The 12,793-nt window shown below is 35.9% G+C and overlaps 1 protein-coding gene across 1 annotated transcript in view; it reads right to left on the minus strand.

The window, feature by feature from the left end:
* The window catches only part of LOC150106158 (epithelial sodium channel subunit gamma-2-like), a 109,410-nt gene that overhangs the window by 40,277 nt on the left and 56,340 nt on the right, over positions 1–12,793 (minus strand). The window contains exon 6 of the mRNA XM_090394634.1: positions 4,016–4,114. Within this exon, the coding sequence (XP_090250760.1) occupies positions 4,016–4,114 (99 nt within the window). The remainder of the gene's footprint in view (positions 1–4,015; positions 4,115–12,793) is intronic.

Consider the following 12,793-nt stretch of genomic DNA (forward strand, 5'->3'; position numbering starts at 1 on the left):
TATCAAACTGACTCGCACTTCTGCTGGTAAACTAAAAATATCGATATATAGAAAACCCACACATACCAACAGATATCTGCACAGTCCCATCATTTCCCTCCTCATAAGCTTGGAATAATTTCCACCTTGGGACATAGAGCTCGTTCTCTTCTTGATGATCCAAATGAACTGCTTACAGAAATAAACCATCTGAAAACTTCTTTCGAAGTTAATGGATATTCCAAGAAAATCATTAACAAATTCCTTCTTAATCCTCCCAGACATCACTCAGAAGAAACAAACAGATTCAAAAGCAATATATCTATTCCTTACATAAGTACTGTTTCACATAAATTAGCAAAAGTTCTAAAAAAATACAATATCAGAACCTTGTTCACTCCACTTCCAAAGATCCGTTCCTTAATTAGCCACCCAAAACCTTGTCATCATCAACTCAAATACCCTGGCGTATATAAAATATTATGTGACTGCGATATTCCTTATTTCGGGCAGACAGACAAATCTGTCGAAATGCGTATGGAAGAACACAGGAGAGACATTACTTACAAGAGACAGCGAGCAAGTGCATTATCAAGTCATATCCTCTTCTCGGCTAATCCTAATGATGAAAACCAAAGTCACAAAGTCTGCTGGGAAAAATCTACAAACATCTTCCGTTGCAGTGACGAAATAGAGAGAAAAATTGTGGAATCGAGAGAAATCATCTTCAATCCTGTTCATCTAAATAACAACTTAAGCTACAACCTCCCGGATAGTCATTCAGCTGTAATCATGTACTGGCGTTCACGTGATGCAGCAAGCACGCACTCTTCCAACAATGCAACAAATGAAAGAACAGCTTCAAATACAACTACAACGTTTTAATGCTAATTATGTATAAAGACTGTCTATGTTGTTCATAGTCTTTTAACCCTCAATGTTTAGTGTTTTTTCTTTTATAATGTCACCTGAAGAAGGCTGTTACAGGCCGAAACTAGTAGTGTGTTTATATTAAAATTTCTTTTTAATTAAATCTAGGTTCTAGTCATTCAATTTTTTTCATAAAAATATATATATATATATATATATATATATATATATATATAATTTTATCTTTGACACCATACTCTTCGCAAGTGTGCAAATGATATATAGATAAACTGAGGAAAATCTACAAAACAATTTATATAAACTGAATTTAATAATTAAACATATAAAACAATACGACATGCATATCTCTCAATAAAGAAACTAAACTAAATAGCATCCAAAGGAAAAACGTCAATCAGAACAAATTAACAATGAACAATAAAATAATTCAACAAATCAATAATTTTAGCTAACTATGAATTACGTTACAATGGAGGTACAGATATAACTATCACATTTTAAAAAGAATTCCAAAATGTAATGAAATAATAGACAAATATTTGGAACTTGTTTAAGCCCTACCTCCTTTTACGAATTGTATTAATGAAATTGCGTACTACTGAGATACAATTTTAAGCAAGAAGAAACTTTTGGGGGGATTTCTTAATACTATATTATGTGATGAAAAAATACATAGATACCGAATAACAAGTGCAATTATTGATTGGTTTACATCTCCATTTATTAATAAAAAGCAGAATATTAATTATGAATCCAAAATTGTCATGCAAAAACGATAAAGGTGTTATTAGTTATTATGTGATGAAATAAAATCGGTGATTATTGGGATAGCAACTGTAATATAAGATCCCTGAAGTTTCTTAGGAAAACCTCTCACCTCCGCTTCCCCATCATATATATTTAATGCTTTAGCTCAACAGTCGCTGCTAGCATTTAACCTACTTATAGCTTTAATGTCATTTTTGGGAGAGGTATTATTACAGTTATGACATTTCCATTTTAATTTCTTGTGGTTAGACATTTTTCGAAAATTACTTTGTAATATCGACATATACGGGATAATATTCACGACATTCCATAGAACACTGCATTAAGTCGCATTTATCTATGTTATGTTTACAACGTTTGCAGTTTATGACAGACATGACTTCTGGTGACTCTGAGGGAGGATTACAATCTTTCCTTAGGGTATGTACCTGACCAATAATTATACAGAGTCTGTACCTAATTAATAAACGGTACCTGACTAATAAGTGTTAGTCACGTACCGTTTAGGTGAAGTTGGTGGTGGTAGCAGCACGTGGGACTGAAAGATTATATGGCATCAGTAACTACGGCATTTGTTCTTCTGGTGCAGTTTGACCAACATGGATAGGAATTTTGAAACACTAGCTCATCAGGAACCACTCGATCCATTTCGATGGATAAACGTCTACTTTTATAGACTACCAAAAAGTTTTTCTTGAGCACATTTTAATGTTAATTATCATAAGGTAGAGAAGAAGAAAATATTTCTATAAATCTTGAAAATCACCTGCTGAAACAAGTTAATAAATATGTTTATCTTGGCAGTCTTATATCTAGTAACCTCAACAATATGGAAACAGTAAAACACAGGCTAAACCCAGATTAGACCAACATAAATAAACTAAACAAAATATGGAAAAATAACAAAATCCCAACGAGTCTAAAATTAAAATTATATAAAACAATTATTATCCCAACGGCTATTTATGCTTCAGAAGCCTAGAGATTAACTCAACAACCAATCAAGAAACTTCAATCATTTGAAATGAAATGCCTCAGAAAAATTATTAACACCCACTGGATGCAACACAAGACGAATGATCAAGTCAGAACAGATTTAGACTTCCCATATAATATAATAGACGCAATCATTAAGCATCAACTGAGATGGTTTGGTCATATTCAGAGAATGGCCTCTCACAGACTCCCATATTTAGCTCTGAATGGATATATAGGAAGAAAAAGACCTAGAGGCAGACCAAGAAGTACTTGGATAAAGTTGCTGAAAGAACATTCCCATCTACCCTGCTATAGAGCCATGATTGAGATGGCTAAAGGTCGCGATAAGGGGAGAACCTTTCTTCTTAGTGGACTCAACCCGTTACCAATCGGATTAGATGATATCATAAGGCCATTACTTACATTAAAGCATGAGCCAGGAGCTGAAACTGCACACCGGTGTTCACTACGCGCGCGCTCTCTCCCGACAGTCAGTGGTTTGATGGTGTTACGTAATAATTTAATGACAGTACTAAAGAGAACAATTATAGAAAATTAACTTTTTGCGAACTTAACAATTTTTTTTTTGGATAATGGTTTTGGTTATGAAATATAACAGTCAATGAATGCTATATATAAGAGATATGAGAGTTCTGAAAAAAATTAGGGAGGTCAAGAGATGGTAATTATAACAGAATCACAGAATTATATTAAGGACGAAGATATTGAGAAGGTAGTTGTGTTTATAATTTAGGAATGTTTGTATAGAGCTGCTTCGAAATACGTATGCTCGCTTAACCAAGGAAGAGGAAATGACTACACAACAGAATGGCAGAAAAATACCATCAGGAATCTGAGATCCAGGTGGATGGATGCAATTCGAGGTGGTTCGTATGATAACGATTCACACTTCATTACTCTTGTGATATCCTGTACAGAAGGTCAATACAAACCAGGAAAGAATAACGATTGATAAGAAAAACAGTAGTTACCACTTGCAACAATACTTTTCTTAGTAGCGAATTTTGCGATTCCTGATGTTCGAAGTAATCTTGGGGATCAGCTATTTCTTATGTGCTGAAATTCCGTTTCCATACAGGAGAAAAGGAGCTGGTGGAGATTAATTTATTATAGATCTTTGACTGAATATCATCATCTTTCAGTCAAAGAAGACAAAGGCAGTTTCTTAAAATTTAGTTGTAAATCGGATAATTAATTCCAGTCCTGTTCAGGGAAAGAAAAGTTTCAGTTTTCGCGAGAAAAAGCGGCCACCGGGATATCAAAAAGGAAATTTGGCCAATATAGATTTTCTGTTAACGATTTCTCTTTTTCAAACAAACTCATGCAATTAAAATGTATTACTAATTTCGGTTGCATCTCAAAAATAATAAGTATTTACCGTGTACGTCAGTGGTCCCGTGCCTTTGTTCATTTTCCACAGGGAAATGTAGTCCATGCAGTTTGTTTCATATGGAGGAGGAAGAAGCGTCTTCTTAATCTGCAGAAAGAAAAATGTCTGGAATCGATATGGAACTGTAATAATAATGATATTTTTTGTCATTAACTTTAACTTTATTATTCATACCTGGTTATTTACATAATATACATTTATGTATATCAGCAGGCATGCATACAAATACTTGCACATAAGTTATACTCATCTATATTGTAATATTATGAACAATGAACCAATTTTACAAATTTATAATTCTATACTAAACATCTGTACAATGCGGTACAATAATATTGTATAAATTTACTTTCTCTTTTTATTGTACCGGATTGTACAGATGACATTCGAGTATACATTTTTTAACAGTACTATAATCCCTCATGTTATACATTTCACGCTTAATATATTTATAATTTGAACAATGTGGGATTCATATAACAGAATAATAACAATCACAGTGATCGTTTGCAAATATAGTTCACAGTTACACATGGTTGATGATATGATTATATGCTGCATTTTACATTTCATTATATATATATATATATATATATAATTTTATTATATATATTTATTTTTCAAGTTTGACAAAGTGTTATCATTATCGTATAGGCTATTTACATTTAGACTATTCACATATTATATTTCCGATTTTGTACAGATCATATTTTTTTTAAAAATATCAGTATCTTCATTATTGTAATGCAATTTACTAATTATTTTGCTACATAGTCCGCATTCTTTTATTGTAAAGATTACGTGTGATGAGTGAGGAGTATTTAATTCCCTCTACTTCGAAGCTTGGATTAGCTTTCATGAAGAGAGCAGGATTTAGCCATCACCATTTATGTTTTGTTGCCTACGGGATGTAGGCATTAGATGCTGGTGATTTGTGATATGCATATTACTGTTAATGGTATATTTAACTGGTTTATTTTCGAGAGTTTGTGTTTTAATGTTCTGTAGTTATCTACGTGTTTTAACTTTATTAGTAGGTTGTTGAGTAGCGTGGGTAACCGATGTGATCTCACAAAAGAACCGTATGAGTTGTTAAAGGGTGTGGGGATGTAGAGAGTTGTTGTAGGTCGTGTTATACGATATGTGTCTCTGTTGTTTCAATAGGTGATAATTAAGTAATTCCTTGTTAATGTCATGCAGTGTTTCAGGTTTTTAATGTTCAGGATTCTGGGTGTCGCCATGTGCTTTGTCGGTTGTTGCGTGTAAGGTGTTCAAATCACTGTTGACACAATTTTCCTAAATAATGATTCTGATTTTGTTAGGTGTCTGTTTGATGTGTTTGCATAGACTGTTATACCGTTTTGTTATCGGAGGAAAATGCATATTTTTTGTTGACTTTGTGTCTGTAGTTTTTTGTTGATCTTTGGTACTTTGTCTTTTTTGAGTTCTGTGATATTGTTTGTGAATGATGGTTGAATGAGTCTGCTAGTTCCTCTTGGTTTGAGTCCTGACCGAAGCTTTGTAATAAAGTCTTGTGCTGAAGTTTTCTTTTTTCGTGTTACTAATCCGATAACAAAACGGTATAACAGACGCTACTACTCCCAACAATTCATGCTGTCTTTGTATTCCATGAATTGTTGGGAGTAGTAGCGTCTTTGTGCCGTACGAATGTTTGTTGTTAGTTGATTTCTTGGGTTTTTGTGTATAAGGTTTGCAAATGTGTATTACTGGGTGACTTTTTAAATTTTTTCCGTAGATTTTCTTTTGCAGTAATAGTATTTAGTATGTCGTCATTTATCCACGGATTGTTGTCTGTTTTCGCCTCGTTTGTGTAGGTTTTGTTGCTTTTTTGTATATTTCTGTAAACTTTACTTGAAAATTCTCGTATAATGTTACAGGATCATTTATTTTGAGTAAGCAATTCCAGCCTGTATATTTTACATGGTTATCGACAATGCTCGTTAATATGATCGAGTTTTGTCGACTTTTGTGGTGGTGGGAGGAACGGTAGGTAACGTAATAAAACGAAGTTGGGACAAAGTAGTGACCGGCAATTTTGACGATAATTACTGATGATGTATATGTATGGATGGGAGCCCGTATATTAATATGATCAATGCATGATTGTGTTAGGGTAATGGTGAGTATTTCGTATCTTTTTGGGGAGTTAATGGTAGAGTTTATGTTGTACTGACTTAGTATATCAAGGTATGTGTTAGTGGTTAAAGAAGCGTGGTTAAGAGTATTTATGTTAATGTCTCCTATTAGGATGAGCCTATGAGTTGTATGGGATTCGATGCCGCTTATCCATGCGTTTAACTCATGAAGAGAGTTGAGTGGATTATTATCTGTGCCTGTATATGGTGTTTATTGTGTATCGTGTTCGAAATGAGTTTGTTTTTTCAGTCACATTATATTTTCTTTTATAAATGCCACGATGCCACCTCCTCTTTTGTTTGGTCTATATAGTTGTAGGTTTGGTAATTGTTAATGTTTTATGCGTCAATTTCTGTGTCATTTATTGCAACTTCGGTCAGTATTAGCGCATCTATGTTTGTCATGGTGCAGTTGAGCAGTGTTATCAATGTAAGCCAGTGTTTTTTATATATATATATACTTCCTATGTTTGCGTATAAAATAGTGAAGTTGGTATTGGTGGAAATGTTGTCTGACCATTTCTTCAAAGAACTTGAAGTTTACATTGTCTGACTGGATATGTTCGCCTATGTTTGAGATCTCCTTTATGTAGTTTTTAAGTGATTTCTAATCTTAGTCTTAAGGATGTGAGGCGTTAATGTTTTATGTTGATAGGCTGTGTAGGTCGAATTCGATTGTAATTATATAAACTCGAGTGTTTTCATATTTTCTCATAAATATCTGTGAATCCTTAGTCCACAGGAACTTGTAAATTTTCTCTGTTTTTGTCTTTCTTGTTTGGTATAAAAGATTTTTGAAGAATGGAGTTCGGTGTTCAGTTACATAGATTGGTGTTGGGAGTTTCTTGTCAAGTCGGATCGATGTTGTCGGCCTTGTTTCCTTGCTTGCTACAGGAATGGAATCTCTCAGACTTCTGATGATTGTTGGGGGTCTCTCTCTATTTTATTTTATTTTATTTATTATTTTTTTTTGTCGTCCTCTGTTAATAGAGACGATGTCTGTGGTTGCGATTTGAATGCCAATTTTATTGCCGATCATTTCCACTGTGTTGTTTAAATCTTCTCTCTTTTCTTTTGTTATTCCCTCAATTTGAAGCTCTTTTTTTCTTTCCTTTTGTAGCATGTACTCCATTTGACACTTGAGTGTGTTTACCTCTTTCCTCCTTTCTTCATTTTCGCGCTTGAGTTTCATGTGTTTCTATAGCTACCGTTAATTTCGTCTTTATTTCTCTCACGGTTGTAACATATCTTCAGAGGTCGCGTTATTGAACTCTATGTAACTTTCATACTCCTCAATATTTTTGTTGATTTGTTCCATGTGGTTTTTAGCAAGTCTTTAACCATGGGTTTCAATTAATCAAAGTTCTCTGTGATTTTAGCATCAGGAAACGGCTTAACTTGATGTGCGTCGTTGTGTTTCTTTGGTGCCTGTTCTTTGTTCGTCATTTTCTCATGGCATTGTAGACAGCGCCATTCAGTCCGTTTCACGGCTCCTTTTGGTTCCTGAGATCCCCGCAGATTGGAAGTGTTGTCGTTTGCCACATCCAGAACAATGCAGCCCGTCCCTTTCGTCGCTTAATGGTTTATTCCACTTGTTACAGCTCATTGTGCTTGACCTTCGCTGTCTCGGTGACCTTTAGACTTCCTTCCCGTTAGCGACCGTAGAGCGGCTTTTTAAATGGCGACGTCCTTTGTTGGTTGGTGACAGCAGTCACTCTATGATTTTCAGCACTGAAAATTTGAATATTGCTTAGCCGATTTTGGTGACTTAAATGTTTCTGTCTTCAGCATGACCACTAGAATTAAATAGCAACACTTTCAAATTAAAAACACGAGTTAATCCCACCTACTTCGAAGCTTGGATTAGCTTTTATGAACAGAGTGGGATTTAGCCGTCACATCTCATGTCGTTGTTACTGTTTATGTATGGGATGTTGGCATTGGATGATGATGATTTGTGATGTGTATATTAGTGTTAATGGTATATTAATTTTGTTGGTATATTTTCCAGAATCCATGTTTCAATGTTCTGTAGTTATCTCTGTATATTAAATTTCTTGGTAGGTTGTTGAGTTGCCTGGGTATAATAATAATAATAATAATAATATTGTTTTTATTATGTCTCAGATAAATTACATACATACATGTAATAATAATAATAATAATGATACCTTTTATATACAGTATATACTATTTATAGTATATTACATGAACACAATTGTGCATAACAGATACTTGCACGTACATAATATTTTTTTAAATAATAATAGCCAGAATAATAATTGTTAAAAACGTATATTATCATTAATATTAACAATGATGATTATTCCGGGTTTTTTTTTTCATTTTTGCACTCTATATATTCATACAATAATAATAGATATAATTTCTTTATATAATAATTTTTTGTAATAATAATAATTTTTGTTTTCTATTATCATGATTTACAGAGTATTTACAATTAAGCCATATTATATTTTCTGATCTGTACACAATTCTGTACGCGGCATAATGTACCTTGTTTTTTTTTCATATTTTTTCTTCAAATATAAATTCACATAATTTTTTTTCTTATCAATATCATCATTTATTATTATACATGGTATTGGCATATACATTACAATAATTTGCAGTCTATGATTATGAGGATTAGCTGAATGAGTTGAATAGAAAAATCATTCAACTTTTTTTTTCTTTGGGAGGCCTTCTGATTTCTTCCTCGAAGATTGCAAAGCTTATCTGAGGAAGGTAGTAGATGGGGTGGTTTCGTGGTTATGCGTCTATACCGGTCGCTCTCCTGGTGTTGATATTGTTGTTTCTTGGTACGTGTTTGGAAGACTTCAACTGCACTGCTATTTCACAGTTTAACTTTCTTTTTTGCAAGTAGGGTTGGATTTAGTGCGTTTGTTTGTGTTCTTGTAGTGGTGTTTTTTTAGTGGGGTTTGTCATAGGTTTTTGTTGGGGGAGAGATTTTTTGATTTTTTTTTTATTGTGAACATAACAATCTTATATACAGGATTAACCGGTTTTTGGTTCTCTGCAGTCAGACAGAGAGGTTACGTGCTCATACTCTTGTTGAGATATGTTACATCGAAGTCACTTATAAGGCTAATTACATTTTTTTTAAATAAATTAAAGCCATTAAGAGTTATTTTAACATGCTACTGTATAAGAACATAAATGTGGAAGAACATAGAAGTTACTATTGCACAATATTATCTATTAACATGAGAGTGCCAGCTGATTAATTTTCGCACTGTTAAGCACAACAATCATTCTTTCTTCCCCCTTTCTTTGGGGGGAAGGTGTCACTTCTATGCTGGAAAGTGGATTATAATGCAGTCGCCCTGCTCAGCCAGGAGTTGATTCCGTGGATTTCATTCTTGGTGGAAAAGATCTAAGGTGTTGTTTTGCCTATGGTGGTGATGCTCGTGTAGGATCCGACTTCTCACCTTTTGTTGGAAGGCTGCAGTGAGTTGGTCAGTTGCCTCTCTCTGTGAAGTTGCTGTGCTGTCTGGTCTTGTATGTCTGAGGTAGAAGTTGTATATTACCGCTTTTGCGGTGATGAAAAGGTAATTGCGGAATGAATGGTTATTTGACTCCGCATGGACGAGATTGAAATATTCCTCTTCTGTATGAAGACTACCACAGGTGAGAGCTGCCGTTTCCCGAGTCAAACTAATTAATTTAGTGTTGACTGGGCATTCCAAGTAGATATGCCGGACCGTTCCTAATTGGTAGCAGAAGAGGCAGTTATCTGAGACGTTTGAGTTAAATTTTCGTAATATAGTAGGAGTAGGTAATATATTATGCCACATTCTCCACTGAATATCTGCGTCAGGTTTGATGGCTCCTGTGCGATATGGTAGATCCCATTGAAATAGTGTTTGATCAGATGATGCAGGATTTTCCAACAAAGTGCTTTGGTTCGACTGTTGTGTTAGTGTGCTGTAGATCTTGTTGGTGTTGCTGGGTGTAAGTTTCTCCCATGAGTTATTGGTTTTTATCAGAAAGACAGGCGCCAAAACTTCTGAGTTTGGAGGGCTAAGCCCCACGTCTGTTATGCTATCAGACATAGCGGCTTGAAAAGCGGCCTTTACGCTCAGACTCATTCCCATATTCCAGGTTTTCGAGCGAATTTGGAAAGCGCCACGTGAGGCTTGGAGAAAGAATGTCACCCAAGCTCCTCACGTTTCGCCTGCTCCATGGAGGAAAGAAAAATTCTTTCTGAGTGATCGGGCTTCTTACCATCGTGTTGTGAAAGATGGGTTCCATGAGGATTTCAGGTAGGGATGCTGTCTTCACTGTGTGCTGGAGGTTTAGCTTCTTCCATCGTCGAAGGGCATCTTTGTAGAAGTTTGTTAAATTTACAGGCACTTGAGCTGTTGTCATTCTTAAGGTGGTGGAGAGAGAGAGAGAGACCTTTATTGGCAGAAGTGAAAATATACTCAGTGGTGCATTTGTGTGATATTTCCTGTTGTAGGGCATTTATGAGAAAACGAGCGCGGAACGTTGTTATCCTGTTGTCAATGGAGACCAACTTTTGTCCTCCATCTTTGAGAGAAGTACATAGCTGGGAGTAGGAAAGCCAGTTTGTTTTATTCCATATGAATCGATATATGGTTGACTTTATTTGTTTGATGAATTGCACTGGTGGCGTAAGAATCTTTAGTGTATGCCAAAGGACACTGGTGGCTATTTGGTTAACGATTATTGTTCTCCCTCTTGTGGAGGCAGAGGCTCGTATTGCTGCCCACTTTCCTAGAACTTGCTTGAAACGCTTGTTTAGTATTTCCCAGTTCTTATCCACATAAGAGGGTGTGTTTCCTAGGTAAATCCCCAGGTATTTGTTTCCCTCTGTGGACCAGGTACCAGACATTGGGGAATCGGTTCGGTTTTTCCATTTGCCACACCACAGTCCTATGGTTTTATGTGTGTTTAGTTTGGCTCCTGAGGCTGCCTGATATTGTTGGTATGCCATTTGTATGTTATGAAAGTCCTCTTCTTTGCGGGGTATGATTGTAACATCATCAGCATATGCTGTCAGGGTTATAGTTTGATAGGGAAGTTTAGGGCGGCATGCTTTGAGCAGCATGCTGAGTCTACACAAAAAGGGTTCGATGGCAATTGTGTAAAGAGGACCGGAGAGTGGACAGCCTTGTTTAATACCTCTGCTGTATGGTGCAGTTATGGTAAGCCTGTTGTTTATTTTCATGCAAAACTGTGCCTTGGCATACAACATTTTAATAGAGTGAATGATGCCTGAGCCAAAGCCAAATGCTTTCAAGCAGTTGAAGAGGTAAAGGTGTTCAACGCGGTCGAAAGCTTTTTCTTGGTCTAGTGTTACAAGACCCATTGTTTCACTGTTGTTGTTCGCTATGCTTATGAGATCCCTTATGAGGTGTAAGTTTTCGTGGATAGATCTTCCAGGGATGGAATAGCTCTGATGCCTATTTATTATTTCGCTCAGAGCGGGTTTAAGTTTGTTGGCAATGGCTTTGGATATAATTTTGCAGTCGGTGTTTGCGATAGAGATGGGTCTCCAGTTTCCTAGTTTCGTAGCGTCTCCTTTCTTTGGAATGAGTTTGATACTGATGTTGTCATATTGAGTAGAAAGCCATTGGTATTCGCTTCGACAAATACTCTGTAGAGGATAGGTCCAAGCTGTTCCCAGAAGGACTGATAAAGTGGTGAGCCCGTCTATGCCAGGAGATTTATCTTTAGGTAAGGAGGTGCAGGCAGTTTTCAGATCGTGTAACGTGATGGAGAGTTCTGTGTTACTCCTTGTTGTTGGTGAGAGTCTTTTCACATCGGAGAGAATTATATTCGTGGCCTCCACTCCATAGATGTTGGGTTGGCTTGGTACAAATTTTTGTAGTACTGCAAGGTATATAAGAGGATTTCGTCATGATTTTCTATGATGTTTCCATTATCTGTTTTAATAGCAGATATAGTGGTGCACTCTTGTTAGCGTTTTTCTAGTGTAAAGAAATACTTTGTAGGGGCATCTGCGAAGTTAATATGTTTGCGTCGTGCTCTTATTAGTGCTCCTCTTGCAGAGTGTTCTAGGGGTGAGCGTATGGTGGCTTCTAGGGACTGGTATTCCTCAGATTCTGGATGATGCAGTTGCTGTTGTTGTTGCAAATTTTTAAGGGCTGAATGCTTATTCAAATTTCTTCGGTGAGTATATTTTTGGGTGAATACCTTAACTTTGGATTTAAAAAGTGACCACCACTCGGAAATTGATTGTGAAGTAGGTATATCTCTGATGAGAGTTTCGATATAGATTTTAGAGGTTCTGAGATATTCTGTATCCTTTAGTAGGCTGTTGTTAAATATCCAGTATGCTCCTCCTTTGTATCTGGTGTGTCCAGGAAAGCAAATGTTAAGAAGGATGGAATCATGGTCTGATGCATGAGATGGATGGTATGTGACTCTCCTGATGTAGGGTATTGTGTGCATCGATGTATAGTATCTGTCGAGCCGTGCATTGTATAGGACACTGGTAGGACCACCTTTGGCTCTCCAGGAGAACATTTTCTCATGTGGGTGCAAGTGTCTGAAGGTGTCAGTAAGCTCGAAGTCGAGAGAGAGAGAGACAGAGACACAC

Source organism: Typopeltis vanoorti, chromosome 6 (genome assembly GCF_054136105.1).
Source record: "Typopeltis vanoorti isolate ZY-2024b chromosome 6, IOZ_Tvanoo_1.0, whole genome shotgun sequence".
Taxonomy (NCBI): Eukaryota; Metazoa; Arthropoda; class Arachnida; order Uropygi; family Thelyphonidae; genus Typopeltis; species Typopeltis vanoorti.